The sequence below is a fragment of the Salmo salar genome, chromosome 01 (genome assembly GCF_965601325.2).
Source record: "Salmo salar chromosome 01, fSalSal1, whole genome shotgun sequence".
Lineage (NCBI taxonomy): Eukaryota > Metazoa > Chordata > Actinopteri > Salmoniformes > Salmonidae > Salmo > Salmo salar.
In genome coordinates this window covers 50385163-50412416 of record NC_138291.1, presented here as the reverse complement: position 1 = coordinate 50412416, position 27254 = coordinate 50385163, and the positions used below count along the sequence as shown (strand labels likewise).

Here is a 27254-nt window from a genome sequence, read left to right as displayed (position 1 = left end):
AGGAATTGGAAGGTAAAACCTATTAGCCATGAGTGGAGGCCTGGTCTGGAGAAATGTAAATCAGGGGGTGTTTTATAGTGCCCATAGAACAGGCTTGTCAAATGACGCCTGGTCCTGTATGGGTCCCTGGGGGCGTGCCTATGACTGAGTTAGATTTGGTTACAGAAATACAATTCTATCACATTACATCAGTACATAGCATCATCGTCTTACAAAAGCTTTATCCTTATTAATACATTCTATACAACCATTATGATGCTATTATATAAACAGTTTTATGGTAATATGGCTATATTGTCTCTTCTGAGTATCACAAAATTGTACCAAGCGGATCAGTTCGTAGCTGGATTCTTCACCAATCTTCCATACCTTCTCCAGAACACAAAATGTCGCTTGGCTCTCCAATTCTATGAGTTGGAAGAATTTCCTGTGTCTCTCTATGGGCCATGTGGCCAGAGACTCTCCTGGAATTTTATAGTTTTTACAACCCTTTACACACAGGGTGGATTGGGGGGGGGGGGGGGTGGTAGGTTGGGTGGTGGTGCAAAAGGGAGGGGTCAACTGTCCTCCCTGTACCAAAAGAGGCCAACGTCATGACAACATCTACAATGTTTTCATTCCCCAAAGGTCAATACTGTTCAACTCGTACATTACTGATCTTCCTTCTGTCTGTACAGGGTCTGAAGTTCCAATGTATGCAGATGATACAGTGATAAATGCATGCAAATAACAAACTACCCAAGAACTCACTACTGTAATGGTTAAGATGACAAAGTTGCTCAGGGACCCATGTTTGTATCTCAATAATAAAAAATAAAAAACACAGTCTGCATGTTCCTCACAAAGAAAACAACTGATGCCCCTGAGACAGATGTCTATGTATCAGGGAAAAAGTTCCAGTTGGTATCTGATTTTAAGTTCCACGGCATCATACTTGATTCCAACCTGTCTTTTAAAAAGCAAATTAAAAAGGTAATTCAAATAACCAAATTCAACCTAGTTAATTTCCAAAACATATGAAATTGTTTTACTACAGAGGTAACAAAACTATACTTCAAATCTATGATACTCCCCCACTTAACATACTACTTTACTAGTTTGGCCCAAGCTTGCTTTGCAACATTAAAACCCATTCAGTCTGTCTGCAAACAGGCTCTCAAAGTGCTTGATAGGAAGCCCAATAGCTATAGAAAGCATAAGCTCCTGAGTTGGAAAAATATCTTGTGCAATACACTGTCTTGTATTCAAGATCCTAAATATCCAGGCTCCCCCTCCACTCAGTACTTTTGTTAAACAGAAAACCCAAACCTTATGGCACCTTTAGTCAATCTGCTTTCAGTGTGAGAGCTTCCCATGTCTGGAATACCCTGCCATTAGACACACACACACACACACAACTGTGATTAATTTGCACTGTCACTGTAAAAATAAAAATAAACTCAAACTGCAATCCACTTTAATAACCTGACATTGTTCCACGTAATGGAAACAGATTATAATGTTAGAATACATTAACTTCCTGTTCAAATTCACTGGTGTTTGTAACTCTCCTCATTTGGTAATGCAGAAATTAGCCACCACAGCATTTAATCTCTGTCAGTGCTATCTCATAGAGGCCCATCCTCAGTAGAACACACACACACAATAGTTAACAGAATACTCTATTCTGTCGAATATTACAACCATTATAATACAATAGAAGCATTTTTACAAAATCTTGCAATTTTCCACGACAATGCAAAGGAGATTTTGGATGCCCATGAGTGTTCATCTGCGAGTTCCATGCATTATATACAGTATCAGTAAAAAGTTTGGAGACACCTACTCTTTCCAGGGTTTTTATTTATCATGTATTAACCAAACAAGTGTTAAACAAATCAATGTATATGTTATATTTGAGATTCTTCAAAGTAGCCACCCTTTACCAAGAGTGTGCAAAGCTGTCATCAAGGCAAAGGGTGGCCACTTTGAAGAATCAGAAATATTAAATATATTTTGATTTGTTCAATACTTTTATGGTTACTACATGATTCCATATGTTATTTCATAGTTTTGATGTCTTTCATATTATTCTACAATGTAGAAAAAAGTACAAATGGAGAAAAACCCTTGAATGAGTAGGTGTGTCCAAACTTTTGACCTGTACTGTATATGTCTGCCCAAAGTCAATAGCATTGCTTTGGTGGTTATCATAATAAAGTTCAGTGCATTTAACTACAGGTGGTTGGCTGGGTGCTTAGGTTGTTTGTTCGATAGTATATATATATTTCATGTAGGCCCACAGTTGATTAGGCTACTCATATTTAGCGAGCGCCCCTAGCGGTGCGTCTCTAGAGCGGCTGTGTTCACACTGCTACATTGCTAAATTGTAATTATTTCGCCACTATGGCCTTACCTCCCTAATCTTACTTCATTTGCACACACTGTATATAGACTTTTCTATTGTGTTATTGACTGTACGTTTGTTTATTCCATGTGTAACTCTGCATTTGTGTCGCACTTCTTTGCTTTATCTTGTTCTCAACTTTTTATTTCACCAGGTAGGCACCAGGTAGGCACCTGGCAAGATGGGCAGATAGTTAACACATACTGCGCTCACTGCTTGTAGGCTATTTTATATTCAAGCTTTGCTTGGGCAGTGAGTTACCCTGAAGGAGCAGAACCTATTTCATCAAGATTTGCATGAAAAGAGCAGGTGTTCATAATGTTTTCTACACTCAGTGTAGATTAATAATGGCATGAAAGCAACTTAATTTGAGTGTTGCCAATCACCCCCCCCCCCCCCCCCCCCCCCACACTTACTTAAAAAATAATATGCAAACATAGAAATGTATATTTTTTATTCATGGTTAAAAGACTACATTTAACTCAACAATATACAGTTTAACATTGAAATGATGTTACATCTAGCTCCTTCATAAGAACGTTGTGTGTTTGATGTATAAAAGAGTACATGTTTGACCTATGGAAAGATAAAGGTTCAAAATGAAAATGTGATGCATCTCATGCTTAGATTATTTATATGAAAAAGTACATTAAAAGTACAAAAAAATGTAAAGTAAAAAAGTACAAAAACAACAGTTGACTAATGTGGATCTTGTTCTTCTTCTCATTATCACATTCTAAAGTTATGTATTGTTGCAAACTACTTTATTGAGGGATTTTTTGTTGTTGCTATGACTGTGATATCTGGTTGTGTAACCCAGCTATCTTAAAGGTCGACTTTGGGCACAAAAAAACGGTCCAACTCCGCTCCTTTCTCCATTTTAAAAACAGAAATGGGGTGTGCCTTTGGTGCGTGACGACCAATATAGCTAGTTTGTTAGCTAAGGTAGCCTCTGTAGCTAGCCAGTAACTTCTCCAGTATGTGTTGATGTAATTTCACAGGATTTGTTTTTGGATGGAAGCTGTAGAGATCGGTAAAAAATATCACTTCTGTAGCCAAATATCTTATTCATCAAGTTTTTTCAAGCATTAAATGACCTGGTATGATGGTGCGTTGATCAATTAATTGTTTAGACATTTTTATTTTATTTTGCCCAAAGTCGACCTTTTAAGACTCTGGATAAGAGTGTCTGCTAAAGGACTAAAATGTAAATGAAAATTAATGAATATGTTGGACATAAAGTGCATCGATATCCAAAATAAAATACAGTATATGACATTAATAGGTAGCCAAGCCACTAGATAAGGGATGGGCAACTTTGATGGGGGTGGGGGCCACACATTTTATTTTTACTCATCATGAGGGAACATAGTGGCTCGTGGGTCTGCATACCCTCATTTCATGCAATTCTACTTATTTCGCTGTGGGGCGGAGAGGAATTAACAGATTTACAGCTAATTTCCTGCAATAGGGTATGCAGTTTTTAGTATTATAACTGATGATCAATGGGCCCCACCCCGGTCTGTAATACGACCATGCTTACTACAAGTTTAGATAGCTGGCTGCCAGACTAACTTAGCAATAATTTAAAAAAAATTTAAGCGCTGACATGGGCTAACTGAGTGACTGCTAATGCACAAATTTCGAAATTGCACATTGTGTATGCTATTATTCTAACTCTCAACAGTGAGTTGAGACCCCAACTGAGTCCACCCCAATTAAAAAATGTAATCAAATTATTGGTCTGCAGGGCCCGTCCCTGCACTACTTCTACTATTACTATACTGCTACTAATACTATCACACTACAACTGCTGATGAGATTATGACTTGTTCTATATTACCTCCTATAACATTGATTTTCATAGTGTGTGGTTTGCTAAATATGATACTTTATAAATTCCATAATGTTTCATGACACATTTACATGGTAGTCTGGCTGACAACAAACATGATTTGGTTAACCCACTGCATGTGTTTGAGATTTTCATACAGTAATGTACTCTGGTCAATGTCAGAATTAAAGGGAAACCTGAACTACAAAATAATTTGTCATCTGAGTGAACTATCCCTTTTAAGTAATCTGGGTGAGCTATCCCTTTAATGTAATATGGATGCACTGTTATTTTAACAATCTGGGTTAACTGTTCCTTTAATAAAATCTGGACATACTGCTCCTTTAATGTTTCCCGAACTGTGACGGAGCTACGGACCGCTACCCTCTCATTGATCGCTCAATTAGCAGAGTTCTGACTCCAGATGTTCTAGAAATTTCAGAGAGATCGGAAATGCAACAGCAGCATATTATTCCACATTATCTCTCATTGACCATGTTCCCCTAACAGCTAAAACAGCCCACACGTACACGTACATACGCCCACACACAAACAAACACACACATGCAGTGACCGGGTCATACATGGTCTCACTACCAGAGTCACAGTTCCACAGTTATCAACCAACTGTTGGCACCAAACATGACAACAACATTGTAATTATAATTCTAACTAGAGAGTCATTATCTTGGAACTTTTAATGCCAATGTGTCGCTGACTGAAATTCTAAATCTCCAAGGAACTTTGGCAAACTGTGTATACCTGTGTCTCTTCTGAAGCTGCTCGGAGAATAACATCAAGATTTTTCACATTATGACTGTTTATATAAAATACTTCAACATGCAGCATGGCTGGAAACAAAACAAAAAGTATTGGTTGATTGGGTACTAGAACTGGATGTCCAATCACTCTGTGTGTAGACATAGGCAGACATAGGCTCAATCCCAATACCACCCTATAGCCCTCCCCCTCCATTTTGTGCAATCCCTCAATCCTCATCGAGTCGTAGTGCTGTCCCAATTCAACTTTAAGGGAGGGGTAGTGCCTTTTCAGCCCTCTAGTTTGGGGTGGCAGGTAGCCTAGTGGTAAGAGTGGTGGGCCAATAACCGAAAGGTTGCTGGATCAAATCCCTGAGCTGACAAGGTAGAAATTTGTCATTTTGCCCCTGAACAAGACAGTTAACTCACTGTTCCCCGGTAGGCTGTCATTGTAAATAAGAATGTGTTCTTAACTGACTTGCCTAGTTAAATAAAAATTATATAGTTGGCCCTCCAAATGAAGGAAATTGAGATGCATGATTACTTCATAATGAATCATGCAAAACATTTACAGTTCAGAGAAATATGTTAGTTAATCTAGAGACAAGTGATTATGCATATTTTTAGTCAAAGTTAACTCACGAAAATCTACTTATTAACAAGCTAACATTATCCAACTAGCTATACATTTAGCTTGCTATATGGGCGTTTGACATTTGTATGAATTGTAATTTGTGTTTAATGTTTTAGGGAATCCTGAGCAATCCAGCCTGTCATTTTGTGAAATCCAGCTGATGTAAAGAATCTAGCTAGCTAACTAACTACCTAGCTAACTTTGCTGCAAATTGAATGTAGAATTTTTGTAATTTTGTCTTTATTAAAAAATATTTCAAAGTCAGTCCCTTTATTGTAGTAACGTTAACGTTAGAGATTGAAGATATTTGCCAATGCAGGTAACGTGGCAGCAGGGCTTGGAACCGGTTCAGGGAACAGAACTGAAAAGTGGAGAAAATAAGTCAAGAAGCATAAACGAAACCTGGAACGAAAGTGATCCATACTGTTCCGAAACAGAAACATTTATTTTAAAAGCATTGGAACTGGTTAATAACGTTATTTACATTCCAAGCATTTTTTTTATAGTCCCACAACAAAGTGCCTGTGCAAAGCCCTCTCTCTTTCACTTATTTCAGTGTCTGCCTGCAAGCCAAAAATATTTGTGTGTGCTTGAGCTACCTGCCACTCACCCCACCGAAGCATAGACTACTGCACTGACATTACAAGCTTGATTCAGAAGATAGGGAGAGAGATTTTTAATTAGCTAGAGAATTGGTAAACTTTTTCAATGCTAGTTAAGGATACTATATGCCTAGTTATCATGTTTTATCAACTACAGAAAGATAAGACGTGTTTTTAATTCTGATGCCACTCTGCACACACAAGCGTGTTAGCTAGCTAGCTCAAAGGACATTCAATGTTTGTCCATAGACGTCGTTCCCGCTAGACATAATTCTGTGGAGATAATATAAATCAAAGAAAGGAACGATATAAATCGGTCCTTTCTTTTGGTTCAAACCGATTCAGAAATGTATTTTTCCAGTCGGAACAGTGGAACGAAACAAAAAAAAATGGTGGTTCAGAACGAAGAGATTAGAAAATAATTTTGGTTCCAGCCCCTGCGTAGCAGTAGCTAAATATTTTCTTCCTTATTGTGTAGTGGAGGATAAAAATACCTGTATGCTATGGATGTGTAGCTATGTAGCCGATCTGTGTATGGACCCTGAAAACGTTTGGTATAAATATTAGTTCAGAACAGTAGTTTTAATTGTTCTAGCTAAAGTGCCTTCACTGGTAATGACTGTGAAGGAAATGTGACTGTTAAACCGCTATGGAATAAAAGTCCTGCTTCTGTACTACTTCACATTGAACTGCAGCAAGAGGATGGGTACATTACGGGCACATTGTTGTTCTGCTGTTCTCATTTGTTGCTCATATGGTAAGTACATATTTGTTGCATGAGAAGTATAAGGAAAGTTATTACTGCAGCCAGTATAGGCATTCTGAAAAACACAAGGTTCATCGTCAATGACTTGCGTGGTGTCAGTGGCCATTTCTGATGTAGCGATGTCCCATTCCCAAGTGTTGTTATAGCTCTCACTACCACTAGTTGCTCCATTTTTGATTGCCAATCACCCACCAAGGGACACTCGAAAATGAGGGGGACGGTTAAGGGATTGAGCCATAGTATGTTCTAGTGGCTCTGCCATGCATGTGTGAACACCTCCATGCACCTTGGATCTTTCCCAGAATGTACTGTTGAACCTTGTACACTCCCCAGGACAAGCTGATATAGTTGGATTGTGAGGCTTGAATCCTGTCATGAATCCTCCCTCTCTCACCATCTCAGCCCCATCAATGCCTACTTTAAGACCAGTCCTAACTCCTAAATGACAGAGAAGCCAGTGGCCAAAACAGCAACAAAAAATTGCTGTTTACTGATGAAATAGGATAATAAAAAAATGGTATATACATAATTGATAAAAACATACACTCACACAGATATAATTGCACTTGGCGCTAGCAGGGGTGGAGTCCATAAGGGCTGCCGGTGGTGATGGTAACATAGGTAACAGACGTGGTGGTTTTGGAAAGCCGTGGGTTGGATGGTTCCGCGATGGACAGGCTAAGTGCTGTTCAGCGTGCGTGACGGGAGAGTACATGTTACATATTACAAGCTACACGTCTCATGTTACATATCTGTTGGTAGGTCTTCCTGCAGGCTCTCTAGTTGGTCTGCTTGGATTTCTTGATCCTGAAAGAACAAAACAGAGTATGAATATAAGACAGTTAACAGAGCCATCGATTTGTCTGTTCCCTCCCTGTGAGTTCAGGTCAAGCACTTGACTGTTGCGCCACTGTATTTAGATTAATGACTATTTGTTTTAGTTTGAGTCTGCCTCCCAGAGTTATACTTGTCACATCTGCTCCTGCTACGCCCTCTGGTGTCCTCTTGACCTGCAGCTCTCGCTTTCGCTGGGATTGTGTGGTTGGAGACAGGTGTGCTGGAGTCGGAGCAGATCCATAACAGCTGCAAATCGTTCCATAAATCATGATCTCTACAAATGCTCATTCCTGCCAATTCCACTCTGCCAGATTGTAATCACTGCTCAGTCAGTCATTATCCTAGCCTTTGTTAGTTCTGAAGATCCTGTTGCTTTGCTGTGCTTTTCCACAACTCACCACCCAACCACCTTGCCCTGGATATCATTCACCACCACTACCTTGGATTCCCCTCAGGACCTGTTCAACTCAGCCAACTCCAACCTCACTCTACACTTATGGTTTTTCTGCAACTCATGAGCTACCCCGGTTCTGCACTCCATATTTCTCTGTGTACAATAAACATTTTGGTTCATTCATCCTGGCTTCCTCTTCTGAGTCCGCTCTTGGGTTCCCCCATTTTGCTTCGTGTAACAATACTGAGGAGAACCAGGAAGGTACTGTCTCTCTCTGCCAAACCTCCTCTGTGATAACTACTGCTGTGGTCCACGGCCAAACACTCCTGAGTGTGTGTTTGTGTGTGTCATGTATTAATAAAAAAATTACTTGTTTCAATACAATAAAAAACGGAAAAGTGGTGCATTCATATGTATTCACCCCTTTGCTATGAAGCACCTAAATAAGATCTGGTGAAACCAATTACCTTCAGAAGTCACATAATTTGTTAAATAAAGTCCACCTGTGTGCAATGTAAGTGTCACATGATCTCTGTATATATACACACCTGTCCTGAAAGGCATGCAATACCACAAAGCAAGGGGCACCACCAAGCAAGCGGTACTATGAAGACCAAGGAGCTCTCCAAACAGGTCAGGGACAAAGTTGTGGAGAAGTACAGATCAGAGTTGGGTTATAAAACAATACCAGAAACTTTGAACATCCCACAGAGCACCATTGAATCTATTATAAAAAAATGTAAAGGATATGGCACCACAACAAACCTACCAAGAGAGGGCCGCCCACCAAAACTCATGGACCAGGCAAGGAGGGCATTAATCAGAGAGCCGACAAAGAGACCAAAGATAACCCTGAAGGAACTGCAAAGCTCCAAATCAGCGGAGATTGGAGTATCTATCCATAGGACCACTTTAACCCGTACACTCCACAGAGCTGGGCTTAATGGAAGAGTATCCAGAAAAAAATAAGCAAACACGTTTGGTGTTTGACCAAAAAGCATGTGGGAGACTCCCCAAAGATATGGAAGAAGGCACTCTGGTCAGATGAGACTAAAATTGAGCTTTTTGGCCATCAAGGAAAATACTATATGTGGCGCAAACCCAACACCTCCCATCACCCCGAGAACACCATCCCCACAGTGAAGCATGGTAGTGGCAGTATCATGCTGTGGGGATGTTTTTCATCGGCAGGGACTGTGAAACTGGTCAGAATTGAAGTAATGATGGATGGTGCTAAATACAGGGAAATTATTGAGGTAAATCTGCTTGTCTTCTAGAGATTTGAGACTGGGATGGAGGTTCACCTTCCAGAAGGACAATGACCCTAAGCATACTGCTAAAGCAACACTTGAGCAGTTTGAGGGGAAACATTTAAATGTCTTGGAATGGCCTAGTCAAAGCCCAGACCTCAATCCAATTAATATTGGACTTAAATATTGCATGTTCATCAGCGGAACCCATTCAACTTGAAGGAGCTGGAGCAGTTTTGCCTTAAATAATGGGCAAAAATCCCAATGGCTAGATGTGCCAAGGTTTATAGAGACATACCCCAAGAGACTTGCAGCTGTAATTGCTGCAAAAGGTGGCTCTACAAAGTATTGACTTTGGGGGGGGTGAATAGTTATGCATGCTGAAGTTATTTCTTGTTTGTTACACAAAAAACATATATTTTGTATCTTCAAAGTGGTAGGCATGTTGTGTAAATCAAATGATACAACCCCCCCAAAAATCTGTTTTAATTCCAGGTTGTAAAGGCAACAAAATAGGTAAAATGCCAAGGGGGTGAATACTTTCGCAAGCCACTGCACCTCAGTCAATTGGGCTCACAGGGAGAAAGAGAGATGACACAAAGTTGTACTGCTGCTATACAAGCTGCCAAAGAGCCCACTACTATTAAAGAACTTCACTCCTTCATGGGTTTGTGCAACTACAAAAGATGCTGGGTGGACTCCTTCGCCGAAATTGCACAACCCCTTTATGACGTCCTCAAGGGAAACCTTGATTCAAAAGACTCTGTAGCCTTCATGGAAGAACAGAACGAGGTTTATGGCAAACTTAAAACTAGCTCTGTCATCAGTGCTGGCTTTGGGCATTCTGGACCATTCAACATTTTTGTGGCTGAAAAAGATGACCTCAGTGCTGACACAAGACCATGATGATTGTCAGAAACCTGTAGGCTACTATTCGAAGAAACTGGATGATGTGGCATTGGGATGGGGTCCCTGTCTCAGAGCTATGTAGGCTACTTACGTCGCTGTGTCGATGGTGGCATCTTATCATCAAGTGTCCACATGCTGTTCATACTCGAGCTGCACAGGTCACAGCTGCTCGTTGGAATAAGTGGTTGACTGTGTTGGAAGGTCCTAACATCATCATACAACGTGGCACACCATGTAATCCAGCACCTCCGATGCTTCCTCCAGATACCACATTACTTGAACACGACTGTTGCGAGTTGGTTTTGGATCAGTTCTCTGATGGGTTTACTAAGAGTCATCCATTGGAAACCCCTGAGTTTATCTTATACACAGACGGTTCAAGCATTGTGGAGGGGGGTGTGAGGAAGTCAGGCTGGGCAGTTACTACAATGGACAATGTGATAGTGACAGGCACATTACCTGCAGGAACATCAGCACAGGTGGCGGAATTGGTGGCTTTGACTGAAACATGCAAACAGGCTGAAGGAAAAACAGCTAATATCTACACAGACTCAAGGTATACTTTCGGCGTTACCCATGATTTTGGAAAAATATGGAAAAACATCACTGGGATCTCCTGTGAAGAATGGACCAGAGGTGATGGCTCTACTGAATGCTCTCCAGTTACCTGGACAAGCTGCGATTTTGAAAATGAAAGCACGTGGAAAAATCTTTACAGATGAGAGTAAAGGTAATGACCTGGCTGACAGAGCTGCCAAGGCGGCTGCCAAGAGAACACCTCTGTCACCTAAACTGATTAGGAAATACACCTTGGATGTATTGCCTACGGTCTTATGTAGTATACGGGCAACACATAACAAAACCACAGGGTTGAGTCCGTTTGAGGTCATCAAAGGTCGACCCATGTCGCTACCAGGCACGTTATATTTGAGAAAGGCAGACATACACTTTCAGTGTCACAATGCTTAACTATTGCATACAACTATCTAATGCAGTAGGGGAAGCAGACAGACAAGTAAAAGGGGCGTGGGGAATAACTCCCGAGGGGGGACATGATGTAGTGCCAGGACAGTGGGTGATGGAAAAAAACAGACAAATTAGGGCCAAAATGGGAAGGTCCTTATCAGGTTTTGCTCATAATAAAGGTTAGCAGTGAAAGTCCAGGTAAAATCACGATGGATGCATGTCACTCAATGCAAGGTGGATCGTTTTGATGACAAAGGGGAACCTGGAGAATAAAGAACTGATTGATTAGCAGTCGGGGGCCAATCTCAGGGGAAGAAGCATAGTAAGATGATCAGAACCTGATAAGCTTCTATGTTGTACACCGCAGTCTTCATATTAGGGATATCTAGGTGAAATGTAAAAAAAAAATCCTGAAAATCAGGACATGCTTACTTAGGGAAATCTATGTGAAATATCAATTTCTCTTGAAATCAGGACATGTTACCTTCACTTTTTGTTTCCTTCATTACAGGTTATGAGAATCTACTGTCTGAAGCTGAAGCAATGTTCCTTGACCCAAGGACTGTACTTGAAACGATACAAGATCACCGGTGAAGTGTTCATTAGAGACATCCTTATCAACCAGTGGAACGGAAGAAGGATTTCTCACTTCCGGCAGACTGTCATAACATAATCTCTAATAGTCATCTATGTGGGACTGATACCGGTGCAGAACAGTTGATCATACTTAAAGGACTCTGTGAATGATTACCTTGCCAATAGGACTATTGAATATTATTGTCTTGTAGACAACACATATTTTTGTGAGTTTCCTCCTAATACAGGATGTGGTAGGAATCGTAAGGGTCATTACACCTGTTAATACCTATTTTCTAAAACTTTGTGTGAAATCTATTTCTTATTGCAACAGCAAGTAAAATATGCCCTTTGTGTTTTACAGAAATGCAAGGTGTTTAATGTGATTGATTTTATGCTCACTGCTAATGTTTTTTATACTGCCTATCTTTTCTAAAAATACATTTTAAGTATATTTCTTTTTAAAATGGTCTAGTGTAAGAATATTCAAAGATATATACACAGCCCAGAGGACTAAAGGTCGAGAGGGAATTAGCAATCAATGGAAATAGTTGTTTTTCTATAATAGGGAATTAATGGTCAAAGGAAATAATAGTTTTTCTGTAATGGGGAACGCAAGATTAATGGGTAAGGGACACGGGAGGAATTTCAGTCCAGGACTCATAGCTACATGTTCTCATTGGTCCGAATTGTCTATACATTGAGCCTGAAATGGGATACTTGTTATTTGGCCATTGGCCCAATTTTACTGCAAGGAATTCTAATTGGTCAACCACAAACTACATCCTGTCTCTTTGTTCAGAGGAGAAAAAACTGGGGACAGGGAAGAATGACCATCTACTATCTACTTTCCAGCATAACAACTATGATTTGTTCTCTTTGAATAAAAACATTTTTCTCCCCCTGGTTTACTTTGGGGTCTGTGATGTTGAAGAATAACATCAATTGCTAACAATAGTGAAGACATCAACACTATGAAATAACACACATGGAATGATGTAGTAAACAAAAAAGTGTTAAACAAATCAAAATATATGTTATATTTGTGAATCTTCAAAATAGCAACCCTTTGCCTTGATGACAGCTTTTACACTGTTGGCTGGCATTCTCTCAATCAGCTTTATGAGGTAGTCACTTGGAATGCATTTCAATTAACAGGTGTGCTTTGTTAAAAGTTAATTTATGGAATTGCTTTCCTTTTTAATGCGTTTGAGCCAATCAGTTGTGTTGTGACAAGGTAGGGGTGGTATACAGAAGATAGCCCTATTTGGTAAAATACCAAGTTCATATTATGGTAAGAACAGCTCAAATAAGCATAGAGAAAATACATCAGTCAATCCGGAAAATGTAAAGAACTTTGAAAGTTTCTTCAAATGCATTCGCAAAAACCGCCACAGGAAAGGAAACCCCCAGAGGACCGCCACAGGAAAGGAAGACCCAGAGTTACCTCTGCTGCAGAGGATAAGTGGATTAGAGTTACCAGCCTCAGAAATTGCAGCCCAAATAAATGCTTCAAGTAACAGACACATCTCAACATCAACTGCTCAGAGGATACTGCGTGAATCAGGCCTTCATGGTTGAATTGCTGCAAAGAAACCACTACTAAAGGACACCAATGAAGTTTAAGTATGTAGTACGCTAGTATCGGTATTTGGACACGACCAGAGACTGACCTTGACACCCAGACTGATACTGTATCTCAAGATGTCCTAGTCAGTGAGAGCATAATAAACCATTCTTCTAGCTGTCATCAGTCGTGTGCTGGCACATCCCTGTAACTGTCCTGTCTATTCATCTAAGTGTTTTGTATTTGAATGACCGCAAACAGATTGAGATATGCGTGACTAACTTAAAAGTCAGTGTTAATCGTGCACTGATGTCAGTGGGGTGCGTCGGAAATTAAGAACACGTATTCCCGATGATACAGTCAACCGAGTTCAAAGTAAAGGAAGGCAAAGTCCAGAACACATATACATAACATAGATGTCAGGTAGCTATATTTATAACATAGATGGTAACTGAATAACTGCAAACATGCGTGATGAACTTGGCATTTTGCATAAATCATGCACTGATGTCAGAGCAAGATTTGTGCTCAAGTTTGAGGAAGTTTGAATTATGTGGGTGCGTCTCTAATTAGTATTCCTCTCTTAACCCCTACAGAGGAATCAAACATATACATTGGGGTCCAAAATTATTGACACCCTTGTATTGACACCCTTGATAAAGAGCAAAAATGAATGTATAAAATAAATAATGAAAATACTGAGCTTTATACCATGGCATTGTTAAATATTCATTTCTGATTGGCTTGAAGGAAATTCTAGTGTGTGCATTATTTCCCTCTAACACACGGCATATCAGCACAATAGAATTCAATGGCTATAGTTAATTCTTACTTGTTTTGTTTAAGCTGCTTTTGAAAGCCAATGTCGATTTTTATTTTTAATTTTTGGGGGGTTATCGAAATCAATTTTCATAATTCGGAACTCCAATTTGAGCAGCAGCAGCTGAAAAATGAGCTCCTACAAATATTGAAATTTACATGGTTTTTAGAGTGAAGTACATCGGAAAAAAGCAAAAGAAAACTGCAAGACTAAATAGGAGAAAAAACAAGCAACAAACAAAGATAGGCTTTTGAAAAATAACTATTTTTCATAAAATTGTAGTTATCTTAGCTAGCTGAATTGTTTACCAGTTGCTAAGCAGTTGCTAGGGACTCTTTTGGAAGAAGCTAGCTAGCTAACGAAGAACAACAAAGAATATCTAGTTAACAGAAGAAAAGAAAGAGAAAATCAGGACAGAAGAAAAGGGATATCAAAGTGAAACAGTTCTCTAAAGACACAAGAGACAATAATACAAGAAACAACACTTCTGTAGCTTGTCAACTATGTGTCTGTCTATCCCTGTTCCCTCCCCTCTGCACAGGCCATACAAACGCTTCACACCGCGTGGCCGCTACCACTCTAACTTGGTGGTCCCAGCGCGCACGACCCACGTGGAGTTCCAGGTCTCCGGCAGCCTCTGGAACTGCCGGTAAGCAGCCAACAAGGCTGAGTTCATCTCAGCCTATGCTACCCTCCAGTCCCTAGACTTCCTGGCGCTGACGGAAACATGGATTACCACAGATAACACTGCTACTCCTACTGCTCTCTTTGTCTGCCCACGTGTTCTCGCATACCCCTAGAGCATCGAGCCAGCGGGGTGGTGGCACTGGAATCCTCATCTCTCCCAAGTGGACATTCTCTCTTTCTCCCCTGACCCATCTGTCTATCTCCTCATTTGAATTCCATGCTGTCACAGTTACCAGCCCTTTCAAGCTTAACATCCTTATCATTTATTGCCCTCCAGGTTCCCTTGGAGAGTTCATCAATGAGCTTGACGTCTTGATAAGTTCCTTTCCTGAGGATGGCTCACCTCTCACAGTTCTGGGTGACTTTAGCCTCCCCAACTCTACCTTTGACTCATTCCTCTCTGCCTCCTTCTTTCCACTCCTCTCCTCTTTTGACCTCACCCTCTCACCTTCCCCCCCCTACTCACAAGGCAGGCAATACGCTTGACCTCATCTTTACTAGATGCTGTTCTTCCACTAATCTCATTGCAACTCCCTTCCAAATCTCCGACCACTACCTTGTATCCTTTTCCCTCTTGCTCTCATCCAACACTTCTCACTCTGCCCCTACTCGGATGGTATTGCGCCGTCCCAACCTTCGCTCTCTCTCTCCCGCTACTCTCTCCTCTTCCATCCTATAATCTCTTCCCTCTGCTCAAACCTTCTCCAACCTATCTCCTGATTCTGCCTCCTCAACCCTCCTCTCCTCCCTTTCTGCATCCTTTGATTTTCTCTGTCCTCTATCCTCCAGGCCGGCTCGGTCCTCCCCTCCTGCTCCGTGGCTCGACGACTCACTACGAGCCGAGCGGAAATGGAGGAAAACTCGCCTCCCTGCGGACCTGGCATCCTTTCACTCCCTCCTCTCTACATTCTCCTCTTCTGTCTCTGCTGCTAAAGCCACTTTCTACCACTCTAAATTCCAAGCATCTGCCTCTAACCCTAGGAAGCTCTTTGCTACCTTCTCCTCCCTCCTGAATCCTCCTCCCCCTCCCCCCCCTCCTCCCTCTCTGCGGATGACTTCGTCAACCATTTTGAAAAGAAGGTTGACAATATCCGATCCTCGTTTGCTAGGTCAAACGACACCGCTGGTCCTGCTCACACTGCCCTACCCTGTGCTTTGACCTCTTTCTCCCCTCTCTCTCCAGATGAAATCTTGCGTCTTGTGACGGCCGGCCGCCCAACAACCTGCCCACTTGACCCTATCCCCTCCTCTCTTCTCCAGACCATTTCCGGAGACCTTCTCCCCTTCCTCACCTCGCTCATCAACTCATCCTTGACCGCTGGCTACGTCCCTTCCGTCTTCAAGAGAGCGAGAGTTGCACCCCTTCTGAAAAAACCTACACTCGATCCCTCCGATGTCAACAACTACAGACCAGTATCCCTTCTTTCTTTTCTCTCCAAAACTCTTGAAGGTGCCGTCCTTGGCCAGCTCTCCTGCTATCTCTCTCAGAATGACCTTCTTGATCCTAATCAGTCAGGTTTCAAGACTGGGCATTCAACTGAGACTGCTCTTCTCTGTGTCACGGAGGCTCTCCGCACTGCTAAAGCTAACTCTCTCTCCTCTGCTCTCATCCTTCTAGACCTATCTGCTGCCTTTGATACTGTGAACCATCAGATCCTCCTCTCCACCCTCTCCGAGTTGGGCATCTCCGGCGCGGCCCACGCTTGGATTGCGTCCTACCTGACAGGTCGCTCCTACCAGGTGGCGTGGCGAGAATCTGTCTCCGCACCATGCGCTCTCACCACTGGTGTCCCCCAGGGCTCTGTTCTAGGCCCTCTCCTATTCTCGCTATACACCACGTCACTTGGCTCTGTCATATCCTCACATGGTCTCTCCTATCATTGCTATGCAGACGACACACAATTAATCTTCTCCTTTCCCCCTTCTGATAACCAGGTGGCGAATCGCATCTCTGCATGTCTGTCAGACATAGTGTGGATGACGGATCACCACCTCAAGCTGAAGCTCGGCAAGACGGAGCTGCTCTTCCTCCCGGGGAAGGACTGCCCGTTCAATGATCTCGCCATCACGGTTGACAACTCCCTTGTGTCCTCCTCCCAGAGTGCTAAGAACCTTGGTGTGATCCTGAACAACACCCTGTCGTTCTCCACTAACATCAAGGCGGTGACCTGATCCTGTAGGTTCATGCTCTACAACATTCGCAGAGTACGACCCTGCCTCACACAGGAAGCGGCGCAGGTCCTAATCCAGGCACTTGTCATCTCCCGTCTGGATTACTGCAACTCGCTGTTGGCTGGGCTCCCTGCCTGTGCCATTAAACCCCTACAACTCATCCAGAACGCCGCAGCCCGTCTGCTGTTCAACCTTCCCAAGTTCTCTCACGTCACCCCGCTCCTCCGCTCTCTCCACTGTCTTCCAGTTGAAGCTCGCATCCGCTACAAGACCATGGTGATTGCCTACGGAGCTGTGAAGGGAACGGCACCTCCATACCTTCAGGCTCTGATCAGGCCCTACACCCAAACAAGGGCACTGCGTTCATCCACCTCTGGCCTGCTGGCCCCCCTACCTCTGAGGAAGCACAGTTCCCGCTCAGCCCAGTCAAAACTGTTCGCTGCTCTGGCACCCCAATGATGGAACAAGCTCCCTCATGACGCCAGGACAGCGGAGTCAATCACCACCTTCCGGAGACACCTGAAACCCCACCTCTTTAAGGACTACCTAGGATAGGATAAAGTAATCCTTCTAACCCCCCCCCCCCCCCCCCTTAAAAGATTTAGATGCACTATTGTAAAGTGGTTGTTCCACTGGATATCATAAGGTGAATGCACCAATTTGTAAGTCGCTCTGGATGAGAGCGTCTGCTAAATGACTTAAATGTAATGTAAATGTAATAATAGCAAGCTAGGACTGATGGTTTGGTTACCATGGCAACTACTGTAGCTATCTAGTAAACTTGCTAGCTACTTCAGTAGATGTTGAATCAATCAATCAATCAAATTGATTTATGAAGCCCTTTTCAGCCGATGTCACAAAGTGCTATACCTTAAACCCAGCCTAAAACACCAAACAGCAAGCAATGCATATGTAGAAGCACGGTGGCTAGGAAAAACTCCCTAGAACATATTTATACCGGCAAATTAAGACATTTCTAAAGGCAAATGTATTAAATTATAGTATAAAAGGGACAATCAACTCAGGGTTCTATGCGATCTCTGGAAACTAATGCAACTACGTGGAAGGTCAGTTCCACTCTGCTAGCGTGTCGTTGGACACACCTTCCACGTCGTTCATTATTTTCCATAGAACGCATAGCCCCTCATTGATTATCCCTTAAATAGTGCATGCAACAACAAAAAAAGAGGTGAAATAATATTATTTTGTACTAATACAATTGCTCAGAGAAAGATATTTTGTTTAACAAAATTATTGACACCCTGTTTCCATTACCTTTCAAGGGACCCAGGACCAGTAGAAGCAAATAACCCCATAACATCAAAGATCCACCACCATATTTTACAGTAGGTACCCAGCAAACCAAAATTGTTTCTGTGAAAGTTCCCAGAACGTTCGTTATTTTACAGCAAATGTTTTCATAACACAAAAACTGTTCAGGTGTGCTGGTGATTGTACAATGTTTGTATAAAACATTTGCCTGACGTTGCAAGAACATTTTCAGAACACATTTAGTCTGTTCTTTAAAAGGTTCACAGAATGCTTCATTAGGTTGTGGGAAGAGTCTGGTGGGAACATTTAGGGGACATCACGAACGATATCTTCCCAAAACACAAAAACTGTCAATTTGTGTGGAGGATATTGTTTATTTTAGGGTGCAAAAACATGTGTTCAAGCTATCCTGAATGTGACCAGTCCATCTGATTTAGTTAAATGTAAAATGTATTACTATTTTTGTAGAGCAGTCTGTGGCTGAGAGCCCAATCCTAATCATTTCATATTTGCACACATAACTCTGACTTTCCCCTGAATCATGTAGCCTAGGCCTATGAATGTCAATGGCAGACGTCCGTGAAAATGGGGATTTACACACGTATGCAGATCAAATCCAGATTCGGCCATGAGCGTGTACTACTTTACTACCATATGAATTGGAGAATAGGGTGAATGACATTTTCAGGAAGACTGTAATTTTCTGTTACTCTCAGATACCGTGTAACTGTGTAGACATGCAGAGAATACTTTTTAGGTTATAGGTTCTCTCAAAGCGTTTCTTACTTGTTGAGGGCGTTCTTCAGGTACTGCTGTAGCCACTTGGTCTCAGGGTTGATACAAATCTCCTTGTGGTTCTTCAGCTTGGCACTAAGAAGAGAAAAAAGTGAGAGGGGTAAGATTAATTGAGAAAGAAGAGAGGGATGAGATTGACAGTTTCTGGTGCCCTGTTCAATTCCAGCACAGACTGCCTCAATCTCACCTCCATTAAATCCACATTTATGTGCAGTAACATGGAAAGCTGTACATATGCACTGTAGAGGAGAGCTTGAGAGTAAGAATTTTACTGCCCGTTTTACTGCACCTGTATCCTGTGCACGTGACCAATAAACGTTGATTTGATTTTATAGCTAACATCTACATGTGCTTATCTCTTAAACCAACCCTTGAGCAACTGAGCTGCATTCAGACTTGGAGTTCTGAATGGGGGAGATATCTCTCTACATTAGCCATGGTTCTCGATCTCTATATACAGTAACTGACTTAGTCAATAAACGTTAGTGTTACATGAATTGGCTTTCGGAGATTATTTTATTTTATTTATTATTTTAGATTATTTTATTTTATTTTCAAATAGACAGGTATAAATAGATCTTATCTATTTTGCTAACTTTCTATTAAAATGTACTATACTGAGATCATTTCCTTCAATCGGGATATGAATACCGAATAAATCCACATCACCGTCTGACCATTTTATTGGTAAACGACACGGTAATGTAATTTTTTTTATTTTTTATGATCCAATATGTAATATAGTTCACTTGTCATAATTTGGTTTTAATCCAGAGAGGTTAGAAAAACTATCTAGATCCTTGATGAGGCTGTGGAGGGATCCAAATTGTGGATTTAAAAGAAAACATGAATCATCAGCATACAATGACACCTTTGTTTTTAAGCCCTGGATTTCTAGACCCTTGATTTTATTGTTGGATCTGATTTTAATAGCTAACATTTCAATGACCATAATAAATGTAAATATGCCGATAGTGGACAACCTTGTTTTAATCCTCTTGACAGTTTAATACGTTCTGAGAAGTAACCATTATTTACTATTTTAGACCTAGGGTTACTATACATAACTTTAACCCATTGTATAAGAGATTCCCCAAAATTTTTATATTTCAGGAATTTATATATGAATTCCAGTCGTACTTTATCAAAAGCCTTTTCAAAGTCAGCTATTAAATCCCAGATTTTTAATAGTGTTCTATTGTTTACAGTACTTGTCTTATATTATCTCCAATGTATCATCCATGTAGAAAACCTGTCTGATTAGGATTAATAATTTCAAACAATTTTTTTTTTTTAATCTATGTGCATATATATTTACCACTTGGGTCATGTTTCAGTAATAATGAAATCAGACCTTCTTGTTGAGTATCTAATTATCTACAATTTTATAGGAGTGGTTAAAACATGCTAATAACGGTCCTCTGAGTACATCAAAAAAGGTTTGGAATAGAGTGGCATGTGAATAGAGTGGCATGCACACTCTTTGTTGCCAAGAGTGTGCAAAGCTGTCATCAAGAATCTCAAATATAAAATATATTTTGATTTGTTTAAAAAAAAAAGTGGTTACTACATGATTCCATCTGTGCTATTTCATAATGTTGATGTCTTCACTATTATTCTACAATGTAGAAAATAGTAAAAATAAAGAAAAACCCTTAAATGAGTAGGTGTGTCCAAACGTTTGACTGGTACTATATATATTAAAAGATGTTTCATATGTTAATTTATTTCCACAATTAACTAATAACATGTGTAATAATGTAGGCAGGAGGATTTGTTCCCAGGATTGCAATTATTATTTTGGCAAACAATTATTGTGATTCATCCTATATTGTCCCTGACATCATTACCCCATAGCAACAGATGTGGGATACATATACACACACACACTCTCCACCCTTCCCCCATAAACAACCACAAGCTCAGATGTTCAACAGTTGTTCCATCCCCGAGCCCAACTCAAGAAAATACATGATGTGCGAATGCATATACACTTGTAGCTGATTGAGACGGCATGCAAAATTTGGCAAGTATGGGAAGATTTGATTAACCAATGCCAAGTCCTAGGTGATGAGCTCAGATACACCCCCTTCCCTTGAAACACACACACACGCTGGTACCCCATTTTGACTATTTCCCCAAGCATCTCTGTGCAGACAGAACTTTGATACATTTTTGCCACCAGGGCCACAATAATTTGCCCCCTCTCTGATTATCTGAGTGTGACCTCCTCCCCATGGGTTACTGCAGTTATTGTTGCCAGCACTGCTATGTTGTCCCCTTGATCGAGGCACTTAACCCCCCACAACAACAGTTCCCTGGGCGCCCTGCGTGGCAGACCCCCGCACCTCTCCAAAAACCTGTGTATGTATGTGTGTCTTTCGGATGGGTTAGAAGCAGAAGTCAATTTCAGTTGGACCTTGTGTGCAAATGACCAATAAAGTGATCTTAATCTTATAATGTTGAGCAGTACCAGACCCTGTGAGTTAGGAGTTAGAGAAAAGCCAGTGCGTGAGAACACAGACCAATTATTTAGAGAAAAACAAAACTGCATCCAATTCTCAACCCCCCTCACTCACACACACACTCACTCTTTTTCACAAAAATGCTTCCTGTGGATGTGTTTAATTATGTGTGCATGGCTTACAGAATGGACAATGAGATGGGCATCAGCAGTGTGTGTGTGTGCGTGTGTGCCTCCTTTCACTGGCTGTCAGCTCCATGAGATTAATGGTATGAAATGTCCAAACAGAAGGAGAGACCTGTCACCCCTTTCAGAGCCAGAAGGTCTTGGGTGTGTGTGTGTGTGTGTGCATGATTTTTCAAAATGTCGAGTTTTTGTAAGACCCCAGGACATGGGGAGATGGCATCAAATCTGTCCACTACGGGCAACATTTAAAAAAAATTGTGGTGAACCTGGGTCTATAAAAGAACAGTCAGCTGCTTAGACCACCGGTACATCCATCCATAAGGACTTTGCAAACAATGGAGTTGTTTTTCTGAACTTAAGCAATCAGAATGAATGCCTGAATAAAATTAACCCTATCCCAAACCTTAACCCTAACCAAATGGAATTAATGCCTGACTGTTAACCAATCGGAATTAATGCCTTTCTGTTTTACTTAAAGCTGCAATATGTAATTTGGGCGACCCGACCAAATTCACATAGAAATGTGAGTTATAGATATGTCATTGAAAGCAAGTCTAAGAAGCGGTAGATCTGGTCTATGTGCACAGTTTCTATGCTGCCCATGCTTAAGTTTAATTTTTGCGTCTTTTACTTTCGGTCGGTTTTGTACACCCACTTCAAACAGCTGAAAATACAATATTTTTGGTTATGGAAAATATATTTCACAGCTGTTAAGATGGTACAATGATTCTCCACACAATGACTGCTTTTTTTTCACATAAACTGAAAGGAGGCAAACTATTAGAATTTTAGCAACCAGGAAATGGCTTAGCAATTTCTGCATATTTCATCTTTAACGAAGTCAGAATCAATGCCTAAATCAAGGCATTGGTCACAACGGGACTCCCATGTTGAAATAAAGGTAAAACAAAAACAAAATAAATCAAAGATGGTCACTAGGTGCAACAGTGAGCACTACTATCATGAAGTAGGCTTGGCTTTTGCTAGGGTGTTGTGGGTGGCAGATGGGCGGATGCTGGATTCAAAGGTCATGTGTTCAATCCCAGTGACAGGCACTGCGGTATCAACAAACACTTCAAATTTTGACGTTTGGTGCAACTTCAAATGTTGACGTTTGGAGAAATGTCTATTTTGCAGTGAGACTCTGACAGCTTGTTGTGTGATCTTGTCCATACATGTCTGTGTTGGGGAGGTACTCACATCACTTGGAAGGGGCAGTTGGGTGTGTGTAGGAACTTTAGTTCTCGGATGTTGCGCTGGGGGACGGTGTTGACAGTAGAACGACACCAACACCTCTCCACCAGACTGATGGGCTTAGCTGAAAAGGGGGTTGAACAGAGAACATGAATGTAATGTAATGTAATGTACAGTAACATGAATATAATATCCCTAAACTACACATTTTTGCCATGGGGAGTAGAGAAATTGTTGCAGTTTTAAAGCAAACTTTCTGCAATTCTACACATTTTTGTCACAGGGCGGAGAGAAATTAAGCAGTTTTAAAACTAATTTCCTGCAATTCGACACATTTTGTCAAGATTTATGCCATCTTAATGATATCTGGGTGAGAGGGATTAACCAAATCAAGGGGGGCCTCCTGGAGGTCAGGGCCCCTGGACACATGCCCTGCATGCTCGTTTAGATAACTGGCTAGACTAATTTACCAATCCCAAAAAAGTATAGCTGGCATGGCTAATTGAGTGACGGTCAGTGACTGACTTAACAAGAGAAAAATTGCTGATGCACAACCAAATTTGTAACTTGCACCTTGTGTATTCTACTATTCTAACACACAACAGTTATGATCAGAACCTGAATCAGTTCCTAAAATATATACAGTACCAGCCAAATGTTGACACACCTACTCATTCAAGGGTTTTTCTTTATTTTTACTATTTTCTACATTGTAGAATAATAGTGAAGACATCGAAACTATGAAATAACACATTGGAATCATGTACTAACCAAAAGTGTTAAACAAATCAAAATATATTTTAGATTTTAGATTCTTCAAAGTGGCCACCCTTTTCCTTGATGATAGCTTTGCACATTCTTGGCATTCTCTCAACCAGCTTCACATGGAATGCTTTTCCAACAGTCTTGAAGGAGTTCTCACATATGCTGAGCACTTGTTAGCTCCTTTTCCTTCACTCTGCAGTCCAACTCATCCCAAACGAGTTGAGGTTGCGTGATTGTGGAGGCCAGGTCATCTGATGCAGCACTCCATCCCTCTCCTTCTTGGTCAAATAGCCCTTACACACCCTGGAGGTGTGTTGGTTCATTGTCCTGTTGAAAAACAAATGATAGTGGGACTAAGCGCAAACCAGATGGAATGGCGTATAGCTGCAGCATTCTGTGGTAGCCATGCTGGTTAAGTGTGCCTTGAATTCTAAATGAATCACTGACAGTGTCACCGGCAAAGCACCCCCACACCATCACACCTCCTCCTCTGTTATTCACGGTGGTAACCAAATGTGCAGAGATCATCCATTCACCTACTCTGCGTCTCACAAAGACAAAAATTCAAAAATTTGCACTCATCAGACCAATGGACAGATTTCCACCGGTCTAATGTCCATTGCTTGTGTTTCTTGGCCCAAGCAAGTCCTCTTCTTATTATTGATGTCCTTTAGTAGTGGTTTCTTTGCAGAAATTCGACCATGAAGGCCTGATTCACAGAGTCTCCTCTGAACAGTTGATGTTGAGAGGTGTTTTTTACTTGGACTCTGTGAAGCATTTCTTTGGGCTGCAATCTGAGGTGCAGTTAACTCTAATGAACTTATTCTCTGCAGAAGAGGTAACTCTGGGTCTTCCTTTCCTGTGGCGGTCCTCATGAGATCCAATTTCATCATAGCGCTTGATGATTTTTGCGACTGCACTTGAAGAAACTTTCAAAGTTCTTGACATTTTCCAGATTGACAACCTTCATGTATTAAAGTAATGATGGACTGTCGTTTCTCTTTGATTATTTGAGCTGCTCTTGCCATAATATTTACATTACATAATTACATAATTACATAATATGGACTTGGTCTTTTACCAAATAGGGCTATCTTCTGTATACTACCTCGGATTGGCTCAAATGCATTAAGAAGAAAATAAATTCCACAAATTTACTTTTCACAAGGCATGCCTGTTAATTGAAATGCATTCCAGGTGACAACCTCATGAAGTTGGTTGCGAGAATTCCAAGAGTGTGCAAAGCTGTCATCAAGGCAAAGGGTGGCTACTTTGAAGAATCTCAAATATATTTTGATTACTACATGATTCCATATGTGTTATTTCATAGTTTTAATGTCTTCAATATTATTCTACAATGTAGAAAATAGTAAAAATAAAGAAAAACCCTGGAATGAGCAGGTGTGTCCAAACTTTTGACCGGTACTGTACATATATTTATTTTTTGTCAGGGGGTCCCTAGCAGCCGGGGGCCCTAAGCAACTGCTTAAGTCAATGAGAAACATCTACAGTAAGAGATAAGTGGAGAATATAAATACAACCTCTCATTGTCTCAGAAACCAGGAGAGAACCCAAGGCCTAGTCAAATAATACTATCAGAGATGAGCAAGGCAACATGAGTACCCCCACTGTCAAGTAGAACATGGAGAATGTTGATATACTAAACCCCTCACTTTCTTACTTTCTCTCTCACACGTATATTATGCAGTGAGTGTGTTTGTTTAGTAAATCATGTTGTTTGGTAGGCTTTGTATTTTCTTTAACTTGGTGATGCGGTGGATGTTTGAAATCATTTAACAGAATGTCCCAATATCAGACCGACAGTAGGCTACTGTTCTGTGGTTAATCATACCATTTTCTTGACAAGGACATTTAGATTTGTGATTAGAAATACAAAGTCGATAATTTACTAAACAACATAAACATATTGTGATAAATAGGCTTTAATAGCCCATTATTTGTTGAACATTTCTGAAGTTAAAAGGTAATTTAATGAGAGTAGGTCTAGTCCTAATTCAATTTCATACCACATTAAGCTCAGTGTTTAGGGCGTTCACACAGCTCTAGAATGTAGAGAATAACGGGGCAATTCAATAGCGATACTATGAAAGTAATGTCAAAACATTGTTTTCTTTTGCCCTATGTCATTATAAATCACATTGAATGAATCATTAGATTGTTCTCTACAATATTAGGACAGCAGAGTCAATCACCACCTTCCGGAGACACCTGAAACCCCACCTCTTTAAGGAATACCTGGGATAGGATTAAGTAATCCTTCTACGTTGCAAACTTCTCTTGCTTGGCTAATCATTTGGACCAACGACAAATATGGCCACGGGGATTCCCCCAATGGCATAAGGCGAGGGTATGTCTTTTATGAGTTTGAAAGGGCTAAACTAGCATGTCTGTTTGGTTACCATGGCAACTACTGTAGCTATCTACTAAACTTACTAGCTACTTCAGTGGATGTTCAACACATTTCTACCGGCCAATGTTTTCAATTATAACCATTGTATGAAAGAGATCAACTCGGCGCTCTATGCATTCTCTGGAAAATAATGCAACTCCGTGGAAGGTCAGTTATTTTCCATAGAACGCATAGCCCCATGTTGATTATCCCTTACATGACCAATGCTAGTTTAGACCGTGCCGCTCTTTGTTGTATCTCTTCTACATTTGTGCTTGGGAGGTGGTACCATTTGGAGGTATTTCCGCAGGATGGACAAATCAAAATTAACTTAATAACCACATCATTTTGATCTCCAGATCCTTGTCTGTCATTGGCTATATTGGCAATCAATATCCGCCGAGAGGGGCTATTTCTATGGCGATTTAAAGGGAAAGAGTCAGAAATACACAATGAAAACAGGAACATATCGTCTTTGCGGAGGTTGGATATTGAAATTCAGTCTGTTAGCTTTGTAAATAAACATATATTTAGTCCCTATTTTGTTTGTATTCTGCAGATTTCATTTTGAAAACAGGGGATTTTTCTATCACAAAACTGCAGCCAATAGCTTGTCTATTGACGTTCGAAGGGCTCCTGGTGGCGCAGCTGTCTAATTTGTTCTTAACTGGCTTGCCTACTTAAATAAAGGTTCAATAAAAAACATTTTAAAAGTTAGCAGCATTCTGCCGTGGTGTAGCGCCACAGAGTTCTATAGAGAAGTGACCACTTTTTGATCATGTCCGTGATAGACATTCCATTCACTCCAAACATGCAAAATTCTCAGAGTATATCGTCTGGAACTTTTGAACCATTCACTGAGTATACCCAGTGTTGCCAACTAATTTTCAGGGCAAGTTGCTAAATGACGTTGTGATGTCATTGAGTGATAACGTAAAACTGCGTCATTACGTAGAATACACAATAACGTTTAATTTATTTTATTTTTTTATTTCACCAGGTAGGCAAGT

The 27254-nt window shown here is 40.8% G+C and overlaps 1 protein-coding gene across 1 annotated transcript in view; it reads right to left on the bottom strand.

Annotated features, from left to right (window-relative positions):
* Nucleotides 1-2823: 2823 nt before the first annotated feature.
* Nucleotides 2824-27254, bottom strand: part of LOC106604225 (stromal cell-derived factor 1) — a 42085-nt gene continuing 17654 nt past the window's right edge. Inside the window, exons 2-4 of the mRNA XM_014198685.3 lie at nt 23076-23193; nt 19217-19300; nt 2824-7787 (exon numbers count right to left, since the gene is read on the bottom strand). Of these exons, the coding sequence (XP_014054160.1) occupies nt 7760-7787; nt 19217-19300; nt 23076-23193 (230 nt within the window). The 3' untranslated portion in view covers nt 2824-7759. The remainder of the gene's footprint in view (nt 7788-19216; nt 19301-23075; nt 23194-27254) is intronic.